This window comes from Mirounga angustirostris, unplaced genomic scaffold, assembly GCF_029215605.1.
Source record: "Mirounga angustirostris isolate CCGP_5_RB_7025 unplaced genomic scaffold, mMirAng1.0.hap1 SCAF_13, whole genome shotgun sequence".
In the NCBI taxonomy this organism is placed as follows: domain Eukaryota; kingdom Metazoa; phylum Chordata; class Mammalia; order Carnivora; family Phocidae; genus Mirounga; species Mirounga angustirostris.
In genome coordinates, this window is record NW_026991721.1 from 57617627 (window position 1) to 57635371 (window position 17745).

At 42.6% G+C, this 17745-nt stretch overlaps 2 protein-coding genes across 5 annotated transcripts in view; both read left to right on the plus strand.

The window, feature by feature from the left end:
* Positions 1 to 3008, plus strand: part of STIM1 (stromal interaction molecule 1) — a 188220-nt gene extending 185212 nt beyond the window's left edge. For all 4 annotated transcript variants that reach the window (XM_045894291.3, XM_045894292.3, XM_045894293.3 and 1 more), the window contains one exon: positions 1086 to 3008. In XM_045894291.3, the coding sequence (XP_045750247.1) occupies positions 1086 to 1602 (517 nt within the window). In that variant the 3' untranslated portion in view covers positions 1603 to 3008. The remainder of the gene's footprint in view (positions 1 to 1085) is intronic.
* A 1229-nt stretch (positions 3009 to 4237) lies between these two features.
* The window catches only part of RRM1 (ribonucleotide reductase catalytic subunit M1), a 34055-nt gene continuing 20547 nt past the window's right edge, over positions 4238 to 17745 (plus strand). The window contains exons 1-7 of the mRNA XM_064577018.1: positions 4238 to 4723; positions 8095 to 8183; positions 10326 to 10503; positions 11778 to 11878; positions 14071 to 14130; positions 15234 to 15273; positions 15522 to 15684. Of these exons, the coding sequence (XP_064433088.1) occupies positions 4705 to 4723; positions 8095 to 8183; positions 10326 to 10503; positions 11778 to 11878; positions 14071 to 14130; positions 15234 to 15273; positions 15522 to 15684 (650 nt within the window). The 5' untranslated portion in view covers positions 4238 to 4704. The remainder of the gene's footprint in view (positions 4724 to 8094; positions 8184 to 10325; positions 10504 to 11777; positions 11879 to 14070; positions 14131 to 15233; positions 15274 to 15521; positions 15685 to 17745) is intronic.

Below are 17745 nucleotides of genomic sequence, written 5' to 3' on the forward strand. Positions count from 1 at the left end.
CAGCTTGACTGGCCTCATCATCTTCATTCCCACAATACTTCCTACATTTTCAAGTGATTTGCCAACATATTTGATCCTCCAAACAGCCTTGCAAAGTAATTGAGTTGGTATTGTCTTCATTTGACCAAAATTGAGGACCAGCAAGGTTAGATGACTTGTCCAAGGTCATACAACAAGCCTCAGGCAGAGATGGAAATTATGACTTCTAGTGGCAGCTCTTCACAACCACTGCTCCTTTAAAGACCAACGTTCTGTCCTGTCTTTCTGCACCTGCCTACACTCTCCCTATCCATTCCCGTGAGAGGGTTGAAAGAGGCAGCGTCCTGGCCTTTTGGGGTGCATAAGGGATTGTTTGCAAGGCTGTTCTAACCCTCTCCTCCCCAGCCTGGGTCAGGCCCACTTACCGCATGTGCCCTTTCCTTGGGGCCTGGCCCAGACTGGATGTGTCCTGGGGTGTGACAGGAGTCAGTCTGGGAGGAAGGCATGGGCAATGGTGACTCAGAGCAATATGTGGGTTCTGTGTCGGCTTAGGGTTGAGTCCTAAGAAATCTAGCCAGCTGTGGGAAGGCAGAGATTTTATTGGGGGGGGATTTAAGCGTATGGTTGCACCGGGTTAGGGCCTGGCCACTCAGCAGGGTGGGGGCCCGTCATTAGAAAGCCCTTTGCCAGATAGATGATGGTGTAATGACTTTTGGTTTTGCTTCTTGTTTTGTCTCTTCTTTCTCCATCACTTTTCCCTTTCTTTCTTTTTTTTTTGTCCCCTTGGTCCTTCTTATATATACCTGCTCCTCCTTTTGCCTTTCTTTCTCCCTTTACTCTCCTCTCCCTGTCGCTTCCCCAACCTGTCCCCATTCCCTATTCCTGCCTCATCTCTTGTCCTGTACTTATGGCCTACTCAACTTCCTTGTTTCTCATCCTTCTCTCTTGCCTACCTGCCTGTTTATCCTCTTTTCTCTCTCCTACCCCTCTTTGCATACTCATTTCCCACCCCACCGTATCTTCTCATGCTGTTCCTCTCTCCTCTACACCTTCCCCCACCCCCCTCTCCTGTATGTCCCTTTCTTCCTCTCTGCCCTGTCTTGCAGGGATTTGACCCTTTCCGATTCGGAGTCCTCCCTCCACATGAGTGACCGCCAGCGTGTGGCCCCCAAGCCTCCTCAGATGGTCCGTGCTGCAGACGAGGCCCTCGGTGCCATGACTTCCAATGGCAGCCACCGGCTGATTGAGGGGGTCCACCCCGGGTCTTTGGTGGAGAAACTGCCCGACAGCCCTGCCCTGGCCAAGAAGGCACTCCTGGCGCTGAACCATGGGCTGGACAAGGCCCACAGCCTGATGGAGCTGAGCCCCTCAGCCCCACCTGGTGGCTCTCCACCTTTGGATTCTTCCCGTTCTCACAGCTCCAGTTCCCCAGACCCAGACACGCCATCTCCAGTTGGGGACAGCCGAGCCCTGCAGGCTAGCCGAAATACACGCATTCCCCATCTGGCTGGCAAGAAGGCCGTGGCTGAGGAGGATAATGGCTCCATTGGCGAGGAGACAGACTCCAGCCCAGGCCGGAAGAAGTTTCCCCTCAAAATCTTTAAGAAGCCTCTTAAGAAGTAGGCAGGATGAGAGTGGCAGTGGCGGGACAGCTTGTCCTTCCCTGGTCTTCTGCCTCCCCTTCCTCCCCTTCCAAGACACCTGGCCCCTCGAGTGGGGGCCTGGGAGGGGCTGGCCCAGGGGCCTGGGCACTGTACATACCTGCCCCCCTCATCCTTGGGTCCTTCAACATTATTTATTAACTGACCACCATGGCCTGCCTGCCCTGCCTTTCTCCCAGCCATGGGCTGCGGCTGCCACCCCCTCTCTACTTCAGTGCATGTCTTAGTTGCTGTCCCCTCAGCTCCCACCTCCACCTCTGGGGTCCAGCTTCTGTCTCTGCTGTCCCAGTTTTGAAGTTTGGTTTCTTGTTTCTCTGTTTCCTGCTTTCAGGCTCCTCCCTCCCACCACTCCCCAACTTCCCCTAGCAGCTAGGCGGGGGAAGATAGGAGTAACTTCCGACATCTGTGCCTCAGACCTGTTCCACCCCACCCACGATGGTTCTGTTTGCCTCAGATTGGGGCCGAGGGCCTAATATTTGAGGTTTGTTCTTTGTTGAGTGTGGTGGGCCAGAAGGAGACTTGGTCTGGAGCTTGCTTGAGCCTCCAGGGGTTCATGGGGGAGTGGAACACATTCCTAGAGAACAAGCTACTAGAGAATTTTGAAGAGAGGCTAGGCTAGGGGGTAGGTTGAGAGACTCCTCTTAGTTGGGGGATGAGTAGATGCCAGAGTTGTGGGCTACAGGGCAGTCACCTTTTCTCTCTTCTCTCACCTACACCTGCCTCTTTCTTATCCTTGCTCCCCCACACTGCAGGAGGGTTTGACTGTAAGAGGTGCTGCCCAAATGCTCCCCAAGCATCAGAACTGCTGGAGCTCAGACAAATGGCTTCCCTGGCCATGGGAGCCTCAGCCATGATACAGGGCTCTAATGGGGCCCTGGAGCTGTTGGGCAGGATATTGTTGCATTTGAACCAAAAAACATTTTTAAATTGAAAAAAGAAATCTCCTGAATTTCCCAAGTGCCTGCACCACATACTCCCCTTGTCAGACCCCATTTTCATGTTACTGCATAGCTTGGGCCAGAGGCTCAAAAAGGACACAGCTGGTTTAGGGAAGGGGGTGGCTGAGGAAGACCGTATAGGCGAAGGCAGCTGTGTGACCTCTTCCCCCACACCCTTCCCACCCTCTAGACAACTCTCTCCCTTACCTGTTTTTGCTATGGCTGTAAAGGTATTTTCCTTTTGCCCCACTCCTTCCCATGCCTTTACTCTGGGATCCTATTTGGGGCCTGGGGTGCAGGCACCTGGGGCTGGTCTTAGGAGGGTGCTAGGCTGCAGACTGCCTTGTACCCCCTGGACACCCTCACATGGTTTTTCTGTGTTATTTCATAAGACTCTTTGAAGTCCAATAAAGCATGTAGGAGATTTTAACCTCTGCTGGCTTTGACTCTCATTGTGTTCTTTGTGGCATAGTAGACAGGATGAAGAAGAGATTATTTCTCCTTGGCCAAGGAAAACTGAAACTCTATAATACACATACCCCAAAGCTCTCAGGAGAGGCTGACAGTTGAAATACAGCATGCCTGCCTGGTTAAACTTGAATTTCTGATAAAAACTTTTTTAGTGTAATTATGTCCCTGCAACATTTGGAACACATTATTTTTGTTTGCTAAATCTGACAACCCATCTTTGGGCCATCTTTACCCTATCTATCCTATGGCTTTGCCTATCACCTATGACTTTTAGAATTACTTTACAGGGAGTTTGGGGTGCATCTAGAGGGCAGTGAGGAACCGATGAAAGATTTTAGAAAGGTATGCCACATGAGCTTTCATGAAAATCAAGTTTGTGTCCCCCAAATCAGAAGCTTCTATGTCACTTGTATATTACGTCTCTTATCTATTCTTACTCCCCTCAATCACCAAGCACTGTCCATTCTGCCTCCACAAGGCCTAATTGCTGACCCTGTTTCTGCCACCATCCACTGGATAATTATAAAAGCGAATGGGCCATGGCCCTACCCTGCTCAAAACTCTCCCAGAGCTCCCACTCCGTCAGAATAAAATCAAACGCCTTGGGGGCGCCTGGGTGGCTCAGTCGTTGGGCGTCTGCCTTCGGCTCAGGTCATGATCTCAGGTTCCTGGGATCGAGCCCCGCATCGGGCTCCCTGCTCCGCGGGAGGCCTGCTTCTCCCTCTCCCACTCCCCCTGCTTGTGTTCCTGCTCTCGCTCGCTCTCTGTCAAATAAATAAATAAAATCTTAAAAAAAAAAAAAAAAATCAAACGCCTTGGGCTCGCAGGGTTCTCTTCCAAGGACTGAGTGCCAGATTTCCTCCGTTCTAGGAGCGTGGGGCTCGCGGCTGCCTCCCGCTATGAGTCGCAGGCTATAGCCCACATCGGATAGCAGTCGGGTTATTCTCTGTCTTTTTTTTTAAGATTTTATTTATTTGACAGAGAGACAGCGAGAAAGGGAACACAAGCAGGGGGAGCGGGAGAGGGAGAAGCAGGGGGACTGAGCTACTCAGGCGCCCGGGTTATTATATTCTAACAGTCGTCAAGACAAGAAAGGGTTTTGGATGGTTGGGTTTTTATTTCAAAAATACCTGAACCACACTGACTTAGGCCAGCGCCCGCCAAGGAGAGGGGCGGGGCCGGGGCTGGCGGGCTGTGCGCGCAGCGCCGGGTTCTGGCCCCAGATTTGGCGTTGCCCACAATCAATATGGCGGCGGGAGAACCGCGTTCCCGCCGGGCGCGCCCACACCCAATGTGGCCGTTGGAAAGGCTCAGTTTCCAAGGCCCTGCCCGTACTCAACATGGCGGCGGGTGAGGGCCGATTTGGGGCTATGCTAGCCCTGCCCACGGGCCGGGGCGCTGGCAGCGTCGAGTAACGTCATTCGAGCTCCGTCGCGCCGCTTTTGCGTCTCGGGTGGCGGGAGCGGGAAGGGGATTCGGATTGTCGCGCCTCCGCTCCGTGGAGGAAAGTGCCCTCTGGCCCCCAAATCCAGTCCTTGCACCTCAGCGCCCCCAGGAACCCGACCCTTCGCACTCTGCCACCTCCTCGATCCCGCCGGCACCTCCGAACTGCAGCCCCGTCTCGAATCCCGTCAGCGCGTCAGCCACTGGCCGCGATGCATGTGATCAAGCGAGGTGAGAGGCCGGGGAGGGGGCGGCGCGTTAGGGGCAGCGGGTAAAGGGGGCGCGGGCTGCTGCCGCCCTTGCAGTTGGCGGCGCCCGCCCGCCTCTACCGCTTCCCGCCCTGCCCGCCGCGGCTTCCCGCCCTGTCAAGCCTGCTCGGCCTCTGGCTTGCGTCAGTCTGTCCCTCCCAGCCCCCCAGCCGGCCTTCAGTGTGAGCCCCCTCGGCTTTGTCATCCTGCCGCCTTTCAAAAGAGCAATACCTCCCTTTATCGAGTAGTTACTGCGTGCGCCGAGCACTTTCCGGGCGGTATTCCTTAGTTCCGCCTCTCAGGTCAAGAACCTGAAGTGCGGAGAGAGGTCCGGTGACTGACGTAAGGCCTCCCAGTTAGTTGATGGTGAGGCCAGGGTTGAACCCAAGGCTAACATCGGAGTGTGCTGGGAAACCCCGGGGCTGGTGACCTGTCCTAGGGGTGGGAGGAGTCAGAAAGAAGGGATTCTGCCTTCAGTTTCGTGATCTCTTCTGTGGGGGTGTGGGGTGAACAGAACCGATCTTAGCCACAGACATGCCCGGAATTTGCCCATTGTAGGAGAGGTGTTTCCAGTTTTCCCCGGAGTAGTCCCAGAGGAGTTTGGGACTGGGACTGCTGATACAGAATCAGAGTAGGGCGGCCAGGACGACTTCCGACAGGATGGGGCCTGGGAAGAGCCAGGGACTTGGGTTCTTCCTCTGCAGTTATTTCCCACTAGACTTGCCGAGTTCGTCCTTTGTGCCAGCCCTTTGCTTGGCAGTGTGAAATTATAAGAGGAGACAGCCCCTGCCTTGGCAAAAGGTTTAATCGGATTGGAAAAACAAGAGCAAAACATACATTAAGCAGAGAACTGTAAGGCAGGTATGAACAAAGTTTGACTTGACTCTGCTTGCCTCTGTTAAAGCAGTAAAGTTATTTCAGAATTGTAGGCACTTAGTACTGGTTGACTGACTGGATGTTTTGTCTGCTGGGCTGTGAGTATTTCAAAGATGGGGCTTTATGCCCACACTTAGCACCGCACTTGCCATGAATAAGAATTCAAAGAACGAATGAGAAAAATTATTTTAAAAAATAGGATATAATGAATGCTGTGGGTAGGCAGGTGGTTGATTTGGTTTTGTCCAGGTAGTTTAATAAAAGCCAAGAGATGGAGAAGTGGACAGTGATGGCCCTTCTTCCAGTTTTTAGTATCTTGAGAACATCATTCTCTAATTTCCCTAGTCCTCCATTTTAGCTGATGAGACCAAAAGACCAGAATACGTAGTTCACTTTTATTGGTCCATTCCTGTGAATGAAATGAACATCTAGTCTTTTTAGACCTTTAGAAAAAGGTATGGAAGGATGAAGATTCCCTTACAATAAGTCTGTAACAAATATGAATTGAAAATTTGTGAACTTAAATTACTGGAGTAGATAACACCCCTGTGTTGTATTTTTAACCTTTGGGTCCACTTTGAAATACCATAGTTTAAAAAGTACTACCTACAGGGGCGCCTGGGTGGCTCAGTCGTTAAGCGTCTGCCTTCGGCTCAGGTCATGATCCCAGGGTCCTGGGATCGAGCCCCGCATTGGGCTCCCTGCTCCACGGGAAGCCTGCTTCTCTCTCTCCCACTCCCCCTGCTTGTGTTCCCTCTCTTGCTGTGTCTCTCTCTGTCAAATAAATAAATAAAATCTTAAAAAAAAAAAAAAAAGTACTACCTACAACAAGCTCTAAAAGGCAGGGCTTATTTTGTTTCTCATTCCTTCAGAGAACATAATTTGATCCAGATGATTCTCTGCTAGATTCTGCCAGTGTAGCATTCAGCAGGGCTTGCTAATATACGAAGTTGTACTTGAATTTATTTTATTTTTGAAAAAATTTTTTAAAGATTTTATTTATGTATTTGAGACAGAGAGCGTGAGAGAGCACCAGCGTGGAGGGGGTTGCGGGGGAGAGGAGATTAAGATTACAGAGGCAGACTCCACGCTGAGCTGGGAGCCTGGAGTGGGGCTCAGTCCCAGGACCCCGGGATCATGACCTGAGCCAAAGGCAGAGGCATAACTGACTGAGCCACTGAGCCACCCCTTATTTTTTATTTTTATTTTATTTATTTTTTTATTATTTTTAAGTATTTTATTTATTTATTTGACAGAGAGAGACACAGTGAGAGAGGGAACACAAGCAGGGGGAGTGGGAGAGGGAGAAGCAGGCGTCCCGCGGAGCGTGGGGCTCGATCCCAGGACCCTGGGATCATGACCTGAGCCGAAGGCAGACGCTTAACCAACTGAGCCACCTAAGCACCCCTGGAGACAGGTTTTAAGTCATTTAACGTTTCATAAATATTTGAGTTCCTGCTATGGGCTAGTAGTCCTTGGTTCTTGGTCTAGGTGCTGGGGAATATATTGGTAAATAAAACATGCGAAAATCTTTTTCCTTCTGGAAGTTATATTCTAGTGGATGAGTGGGGAGACTTACACAGTAAACAAATACATGGGTAAAATATATAGTGTGTCAGATGATACTAAGTGCTATAGAGAAGAATAAAGCATAGAAGGAGGATGAGATAAGAAGAGCATGGCTGTGTTTGGGGCATTGCAGTTTAAAATAAGGTGATCGGGGAAGCCTCACTGAGAAGATGACATTGACCAAAGACCTGAAAAAGTATAGATAGTCACAAGGCCAGGGTTGCCAGGGTAGAGGAAGGGAGGGGGGTGGGAAAGCAGGAGTTGAAGTTGGGGAAGGGGCACACAGGACAGGTTGTGTAGGATTCTATGGACTATTACAATGATTTTGACTTCTATTCTGAAGGAGATGTTAAACTACTATTAAGGCTTTTTGAAGGGGATAGTGACATGATTTTTTTAAATTTTTTTTTAAAGATTTTATTTATTTATTCATGAGAGACAGAGAGAGAGAGAGAGAGGCAGAGGGAGAAGCAGGCTCCCAAGGAGCAGGGATCCCGATGCGGGACTCGATCCCAGGACCCTGGGATCATGACCCGAGCCGAAGGCAGACGCTTAACCATCTGAGCCACCCAGGCGCCCGATAGTGACATGATTTTGACTTAAGTTTTAAAGACTAATTCTGGCTGCCATGTGGGACAAGGGGAGAAACATCATTTAGGAAGTTATTGCACGAATCCAACTGATTTATATATTTGTAAGGGAAGAAGGGAAGATGTTGTGTATAGAATCCCTACTCTTTGAAGATACAAAAATAATTTCTTGATGACTCTATTGAGGTCTGAATCTTTTATCTGTGAAATAGCATCTCATGTTGGTCAATTTTAAAAGTTCATGGGTTGATTACCTTTGATTCTTTGACGTTGCTATCTTAATGAGTGCTAACATGAATTACATGGTTTGATTCTTCAGATGGTCGCCAAGAGCGCGTTATGTTTGACAAAATTACGTCTCGAATCCAGAAGCTATGTTATGGACTTAATATGGATTTTGTTGATCCTGTAAGTAAATATGGTTTATATGTAAACCTTGCTTCATGTGATTCCTTTTACTAGTCCCTTATCTCTTATCATTCACTTGATAAATATTTTGGTTTGGTATTTTGGTTATGGCCTTGCGTGAATTCATTGCTGAAAACTTACTTTCTAAAACAAAACAAAACGAAACTTATTTTCTAACTTTTGGTCCTGTGAGTTCTTTTCAGAGAATTATCAGAGTGAACAAAGAGGAAAACTTACATTAACATTTCATATTAGAGACTTCCTTGGGTGAATTGTTTTATTCATAAGTGGAAAAGCCTGTAGAAAATCTTGTTTTGGAGTTGTGGTCATTTGTATAGGAACTAGTTTGAAATTTGCTTTTTTGTTATCTATGTAGAAAGAATACATTTAAGTAATATAAAGTAGATTGCTTGCTTCATAAGCAAGTTGTTCTGTTTTTCTCATTATTTTTTATAACTTCCCTACTCTAGACCCTCATCGTCTCTAATCTGGACTGCTGTCTCTAGTGGCCTCTAAAGTGTCTTCCTTTAATCTTGTCCTGTATAGATGCATCTTACACATAGTTTCCAAAATGATCTTCGAAATGGAGTCTCTAAGAACCCTTTTTCCAAACTCATTCATATTGCCCCAGCCTTATTTGGGTATTTTATCTGTACTGCTATCGCACTTGTGGTGGCCTCCTAGCATTAATCATGTGATATGGAAATTAATTATATGTCTCTGTCCTTCCCTAGAATCAAGTGTGGGCTGTGTCTTAACCTTGTGATATCTGCCGTGCTTGGCATGTATGTAATTAGACACTTGATAAATACTGAATTGACCAAAATGTTCAAAAGAAAATAATTTTAAACAACTTTAAAATATGCTTATTATAAATTCCCTTTTATATTTAGGAATATAAATAATATAAATAAATATTTAGGAATATAAATAAAATATATTTATATTTTATATTTAGAATTTTAAACAATAATTAGAATAATAGAATGTTAGCATTGGAATGAATCTGAGAGATCATCCTATTTCATCTTCCTGTTTTAGAGATAAGAAAGGTTCAAGGAGAAGGGGAGTGACTTATACAAGTGACTTGTTATTTTATCCTGAGTTCTGATTACTTGCCATGTAGCACCAGAAACTATTCAGAAGATTTCACTACTCTTTTACTGAACATAACTTATCTCTTGGATCTGAGAAGAAAGTGATCAGGAGCTTGGGCTTAGGTATAATATAAGTAGAAGAGATTATAAACTAGTAATACACACACACACACACACACACACTTTTTTTGAGGGGGACATGCTTTGGTTACCTGGGAAGTGCATTGATTTTCTATTGAATTAAGGTGTCTTAAAGATTCAGTAAACACTCAAGAATTTGTTTTTCTTAAAAATGTATGGTAATAACTTGTGCATTGTGTGTTTCAAAAAGGAGACCCTCTTACAAAATGGTCTTGCAAACAGCGAAATGCAGTGAGGTCGCATGGGATCCCGCGGAGCAGGAGTCGTAGTAACCGTGGGCAAGTCCCAGTATCCTGAACCTCAGTTTCTCACATAAAGTGGTGATAGTAATAAAACCCATCTCACATGGTGACTGTGAAATGTCAGAGATGATGAAAATCGAGCTACTTTGTAATTTGTGAAGTGCTAAGGGAAGAGTAGTCACTGAATGATTTACACCTTCATCTCCTTTAATGGGAATGATTAAAGTTTGATTCATTTGCTTTCTTATACTTGTCCTTAGGGAGGACTGGGGAAAATGAGTAAGTATGTAGCTCAAACCCTGACCACAGAGGCAGAATTTGAATGAAAGATGAGGAAATACTTATAAAATCACTGGTTTGTTTTCAACTATTTTCCTGTGAGACCATTACTCTTTATAAAAGCTATACTTGGGTTTTTTGTTTGTTTGTTCGGTGACCCCTCTTCATTGCATATGTAGTATGCATTTTCTGGTGGTTCTATTGGTTTATGAGTTCTCATTACTAAGTTTCCCATAGTCCAACATTCTGAAAGATCATTTTTCAGAAAAGGAAGTCTGGTTTTTTTTTTTTGATAATAAATTTGATTGTTTTCTTCATTGCTTTTTTAAGGAGGCTAGTGGTTCTTGGGGAAGCTCCAGTCGTTCTTGGTTTTGTTTTAATAGGCTCAGATCACCATGAAAGTAATCCAAGGCTTATACAGTGGGGTCACCACTGTGGAACTAGATACTTTGGCTGCTGAGACAGCTGCGACCTTGACGACTAAGCATCCTGACTATGCCATCCTGGCAGCAAGGATTGCCGTCTCCAACTTGCACAAAGAAACAAAGAAAGTGTTCAGTGGTGAGTCTGGAGGAAAAACTTAGAATTCTCAGAAAATGTGTAAGACTACTCAAATGAAACCTTAAATGTCAAAAGAAAAGTTATGTCTTATTTTAAAGGTGTGCGAGTTAGTGGCATAGAGGGGATTGGAACTTCCTGGTTCTCCATGCTGCTGACCTGCTGCATGAGAGAGTCAGTGGATCCTTTTCTTCACCCTTTTCTCTCTGTCTCTTTAAAGTTTTACTTATTTATTTGACACAGAGAGAGAGAGAGAGAGCACGCACAAGCAGGGGGGCCGGCAGGCAGAGGGGAGAGGAAGAGAAGCAGGCTCCTCTCTGAGCAGGGAGCCCCATGCGGGGTTACATTCCAGGACTCTGGGATCATGACCTGAGCCAAAGGCAGATGCTTAACCACCTGAGCCACCCAGCACCCCACGCCCCCCCGCCTTTTTTTAAAGCCTGTCTTTAGGTGGTTGATGGTGGTGTGGTTGGAAAAACGAGTAATATTTATTGGCATGTTCTGGGTTGAACAAAATGTCCTTTGTCACCATTAGCAAGCACTTCATTACATCACTCCCATTTTATAGCTCAGGGAATGTGAGCAAAGGAAGGTTAAATAATTTGTTCCGTATGTAACAAGTGATATATGAAAAGTCAACTGGTAGACTGAGATTAGAAATCTTTTGGCTGTCAATTCCAGATCTTTATGTGGAGCTCAAACATTATATCACCCTCTTCATTAGATTTATTGTAGATATATTAGTTATCCCAAAATTGATCTATAGATTCAAGACAATCCTAATCAAAATGCTGGCATTATGTGTGCATATATAAGTTTTATATGTAAATGCAGAGGGTCACACTCTGTTATGATGTCTTGAAGAAGAGCAAAAAGACAGGGCTTATTATCTGCGTTTATAGAAATGAAATGCTTGGGATGATAGATTATAAATTTATAGTTGAGTTTCTATTCTACTGGGTTAAAAAACCATTTGAGAGGAGATAATAATTTCTGTTTTTCTTTATTTTCAACCAATAATTCTCAATGGTTTGGTCATCAGAATCACCAGGGGATCTCTTTCAAATTACGAGAGCCTATGTTTACTCTAACTCTGGAAGATTTTTCCTTAACTGAGGCATTATTATGTATTTATTCAACATGTATATGGTTATTGAGCACTTTCTGTGCTAGGCAGTGAGGTAGGTTGGTATGAAAAAAGGGTTTTAGACTATTACCGGAGGATTGAATTTGTTGTTAAGTGATTTTGACATATATTTATTTAAAAATTTTTTTAGATGTGATGGAAGATCTCTACAATTATATAAATCCACATAATGGCAGACATTCTCCCATGGTGGCCAAGTCAACACTGGATATTGTTTTGGCCAATAAAGATGTATGTATAATGCTTTTCTGGTGAAAAATTTTTTTATAGATTTTTTTTGTTTTAAAGCAATAAGCACATTTAAAAGAATTTAAACACTACAAATAGTATAGGTAAAAAGTTATTCTCTCTCCTCTGAATCCTACTTTTCCTTTCTAGAGCAAGAATGTTTTATCATTTTAAAATGTATTTTTCTAGAGCTATTCTATAATATGTATGTGTGTTTGTATATGTGTACATACATATTTTTCCTTTTAGTGATAGTGTACTATGCATACTGTTATTGCTGATACTTTTTTCACCTACAAGTTTATCTTAGAGGTAGTTCTATACCAATATTTATGAATTTACCCTATTCTTTCTAACAGCTGCATGGCCTTCCATTTTATAGATATATTGTCATTGTACATATATGTAAGAATTGTTAGTGATGAATATTTGTTTTCCTTTTTTTGCTACAGCGAATATCCTTGCATGGTAGGTGCTTTGCTCATAGATGAGTATATCAGTCAGATAAATCCCTTCAGTGGAGTTACTTAGCCAAAGAATATGTGCATTCAAAAATTTTGTTAAAAAAATTTAGTAGACATTGCCAAACTGACTCCCAGCATAAAATCTTGAGAGATCTTGCTCAGCAACTTAAAAATTATCCACCTGTGTTTTAACCCCTTTCTTAACTAGATCCCACAGGAGAGAAAGGGAAGAATGTGTAGGTCTTGCCAGCCCTTTTGTACATGGGTTTATTTACCATGGATATCTGGACAGATTAGAAACCAATTTTAACCTTGGGTAATAGGATGATTAGTCACCTGTCTCTCAAAATATGTATCTGATGTTAAAGAGAGAGAAAATTGAGTTGTTTGTGTGTTGTTCGTATGTATAATCTGGAAGACAGATTAAAAACAAAAATAAAGAACAGCAGAAACTTGTATTTGTAAAATAAGTACTAATAAGTATTTCAGTTCCCCATTATCCACACTAGGGACCTCCCTGCTTTTGGCAACAAAGATGCCCTTTAAAATTTAAGAGAAAAGGAAGGGTTTCGTAGAGATTTTTCTAGGCCTTGGCTGTGGATCATTATGCAGAAACACTGTTAGTATTTTGAAAAATAATACTAACTCCATTTTTTTCTATCCAGAATGATTATTTGTACCTGATTGCTTTTGTTTTCCTCTAAACAGCTTTATAGCCAAGAAAAACTCTGTAACAATGACCATTGTCACACACTAGTTTGTTTAAAACTAGTTAAATTTTTTTTGAAGAGCTTTAGAATTAATGTAATCCTACCTTCTGTCATTGTTATCATATATAGTTATGTAAAGTTTAAAATGGGCTAATTTTATTTTATTTTAAGATTTTATGTATTTATTTGTCAGAGAGAGAGAGCACAAGCAGGGGGAGCAGCAGGCAGAGGGAGAGGGAGAAGCAGGCCTCCCGCTGAGCAGGGAGCCTGACGCGGGGCTCAGTCCCAGGACCCTGGGATCATAACCTGAGCTGAAGGCAGACGCTTAATCAACTGAGCCACCAAGGCATCCCTAAAATGGGCTAATTTTAAAATAAAAATATGTATTAGTAAATATGTGGTACCAATACCTTTAGATTAACAGGTAGTCTAAAAGCATGTTTGAGGATGATAGGGGCGCCTGGGTGGCTCAGTCGTTAAGTGTCTGCCTTCGGCTCAGGTCATGATCCCAGGGTCCTGGGATTGAGCACCGCATTGGCTCCCTGCTCCGTGGGAAGCCTGCTTCTCCCTATCACACTCCCCCTGCTTGTGTTCCCTCTCTCACTGTGTCTCTCTCTGTCAAATAAATAAACAAAATCTTTAAAAAAAGAAAAAAAGGATGATAATATGGTCCCTCTTGTGCTCATGTTCTTTCCTTTTTTAATTAGAGGTGAACTGTAAAATAACAGGGAAAATTTGGAAAATCACATTAATATTTTTACTTATATACAGCTTACATTTACATGTTCTCTTCTAGTCTTTTAATATACATGTTTTTAAACCTAATTAAGATATTCAATTGATATATTGTTTTATTTTCCTTAATGTTAGATATAAATTTCTAGTCTACAGTACTTAGTGTTATCTCTTTTGTATCCTGTGTCAATTTTAGTTCTGGAGTCAGGGCTAAAAGATATCAGATTTTGTGAAAATAAGTCTAATTATCTTAATTGTAGGTTTTTTTCCCCTTAACCTCTTTCAGCGCCTGAACTCTGCCATTATCTATGACCGAGATTTTTCTTACAACTACTTTGGATTTAAGGTAAATAATGGGCTTTAATAAGTGGGAATTCCTCCTTAAATCAGGATATACAGGTTTTTTGTTTATGTTTTAATGATATGATTATAAAGGCAGTAAGTTTTGGGAGTCGGGATGGACCTGGGGTGGGGATTAGGTTAGGGTGGTGGTGGTTGTTTGAATTAAGGAAAGATAGCTTTTCCATTTGCAGTTTTTGAATTTTCCAAATGCTACCCGTGGATTACTTGAGGAATTATATAGATACTTTGCTAGAATTATTCCATATTATTCTATTTATATAACAACTATTTATTGAATTCCTACTATGTGCAAAGTGCTTTTTTAGGTACTTTTGTGTTGATAAACAGTATTGTGTAGTGATTGAGAACATGAGTGTTGTTGTCAGACCGTCTGAGTTCAGGTCTCTGCTCTATTTCTTATTAGCAAGTTACTTAATCTCTCTGCTTCGGTTTCCTCATCTTTAGGATGGGGATAATAATAAAATTTCAACAATAAATTCTCTTGAGAATTAAATGAGTGTGAGTGTGTGTGTGTGTGTGTCTGTGTTGCTTACATCAGTGCCTAGCCTTAGAATAGCACTTCATAAGTGTTAACCATAAAGATGATGATGATGATGAATACCACAACTTGTGCAATTAACATTATACATATTAATACAGAGCTGGCTTTTTCCAGGAATTTTCATGTAGTCTTTTCCAAAACAAACAGCCAACTGATAATGTTCCAGATTGAAGCCAGTAAGAGTAAATATGCTATTCCTTTCATTTAAAATCATATAAAAACTGAGAATATTTAAATAGATTGCCTTGGGGCGCCTGGGTGGCTCAGTCGGTTAAGTGTCTGCCTTCAGGCTCAGGTCATGATCCCAGAGTCCTGGGATCAAGCCCAGCGTCCGGGCTTCCTGCTCAGTGGGGAGCCTGCTTCTCACTCTCCCTCTGTCCCTTACCTCCCTGCTCTGTCTGGTTCTCTTGCGCACGCGCACTCTGTCTCTCTCTCTCAAATAAAATCTTAAAAAAAAAAATAGATTGCCTTATTGTGAAAGATATATCCATTGTGTCTTTAAAAACTGTGCTCTGGAAGTGTTTTGGTTGCTTTGGTTTTTCTAGACGCTGGAGCGATCCTATTTGTTGAAGATCAATGGGAAAGGTGAGAAATGAACATGTTTGTTTTATTTTCTATTCATTATATTGAATATAGAGCTCTGAGCTATTAGCCTTAACATTTCTATTTAAACACTAACATTTTTAACTTTAGGTTTGGCTTTTGAATAATTGTTGGCGCTTATTGGTAGAAGTTTTTTAAATTGTCTTTTGGTGTTCCTTTTTGACTCAGGTACATGTCTCAGCCTAGTCTTTCTGACATGTCCCATCATTTGAAACTCCTTTTGTTTTTAGTGGCAGAAAGACCACAACATATGTTGATGAGGGTGTCTGTGGGGATTCACGCAGAAGATATCGATGCTGCTATTGAAACATACAACCTTCTTTCTGAGAAGTGGTTTACCCATGCCTCTCCCACTCTCTTCAATGCTGGTACCAACCGCCCACAGCTTTCTAGGTATGTGTCATCTCCAGTCGTTTTTAATGTTCTGAAATGGTTTTTTTTTTTTTTAAAGATTTTATTTATTTGACAGAGAGAGACACAGCGAGAGAGGGAACACAAGCAGGGGGAGTGAGAGAGGGAGAAGCAGGCTTCCCATTGAGCAGGGAGCCCGATGCGGGGCTCGATCCCAGGACCCTGGGATCATGACCTGAGCTGAAGGCAGACGCTTAACAACTGAGCCACCCAGGCGCCCCTGAAATGGTTTTGATTAGGGAAATAAACCTTGACTTGAAGAAACAAGGCAGTTAATCACATAAAAATTAATTTAATGAACATTGAATCACTCCTGCTCTGATCAAATGAGATTTGTGTCCTGGAAAGCTCTGCTGCAGTGTGGTAAATGAATTGGAGAAACAAATGCTGATAATGAAATTTTTAAGTTGACTGTGATGATGTTTGCACAACTCTCTGAATATACTAAAAGCCATTCATTATACACTTTAAATGGAGAACTGTATGGTATGTGAATTACATCTTAATAACATTGTTTTAAAAACAAATGCCAAAAACTAATTATGGGACTCTTAATAGTCTATACAAGAGATTGTGGTAGTTTGGATTAGGGAAGTGAAGTAGAGATTGAGAGAGTAGACAGATTCAGGAGCTATTTAGGAGGTAAAATTGACAGAATTTGGTGATGTTTTGGATGTGGGTCAAGGTTCGTTCCTGAGTTTATGGGTAGAGTAACAGGATTAATGGTGATGCCATTTTCTGAGAAAAGGAACACTGAAACAGAATCCAGTATTATGTTAAAAAAAAAAAAAAACACCCCTTAGCAACATTAGTGTATCCAGGAATTCAAGGATACGCTACATAAAAAACTGCATTAATGTAATCCATTGCACTAACATATACCATCAAATACTCTTTCATAATAAAACAAATTTAACAAAATAGATACAGAAAATAACTTTCTTAATTTGGTAAGAGATATCCACTAAAAACTTAGATCTCTGTCACCTCTGTTTTCTGCATTGTAGTGGAGGCTTGAGCCGGCATTATAAGATAAGAAAAAAACGGATTGTAAATGAGGGAACAAAACTTGTAGTGATTCACAGATAGTATGGTTTTTACATAGGAAATTCAAGAGCATCTACACATAAATTATCAGAATTAAAAAGAGATTTCAGCAAAGTATCTGGATATAAGTTCAATACGAATGAAGGGAGTATCTCTAGCTGTTAGAAGATTTAAGTTTTAAAATATATCATTTATAATACTGGAAGGTACCCAGGAATAAATCTAATAAAAGATGTGGAAGACTTTTAAGGAGAAAATTCTAAAACAGGACATTAAAAAACATTTAAGGACATTAAAAAACAAATGGAGAGTGATTTTATATCATAAATGGATTTGATATTATAAAGATGTCAGTTTTTCCTAAGTTAACGTATGGATCCAGTCAAAATGTCAATATGCTCATTCCAGAATTATTGCAGAAGAGCAAAAGGCTAAGAAAAATTTACTAGGCTTTTCAAGATACCAGTTCTAATCCTTGGAACCTGTAAATGTTAACTTATAAGGAAAAATGGTCTTTGAAAGTATGATTAAAAAGGATCTCGACATAGGGAGGTTAGCCTGAATTATCCAGGTGGGCCCTAAATCCAGTCAGAAGTACCCTTAGAGAGGCTGAGGGAGTAAGGTACATACAGAAGAGAAGAGGCAAGGTAAAGATGGAGGCAGAAATGGGAGTGATGTGGCTACAAGCAGAGGAGCCACTAGAGGCTGGAAGAGGCAGGGATCTGTTTTCCCCTAGAGCCTCTGGAGGGAGTGTTCTTGATTCTGGCCCAGTGGAACTTACATTGAACTTCTGGCTCTGGAATTATGAGAGAATAAGTTTCTGTTTTAAGCCATCAGGTTGGTGGTAATGTGTTAGGGCAGCCACAGGAAACTAACATAAATTGCAATAGCAAGTTTTAAAGAGTAAGTCCTACCAGGTTTCAAGACTACCGTAATGCCATGGTAATTAAGACAGTGTGGTATTTACTCTGAGATAAACAAATAAACCGGTGGAGT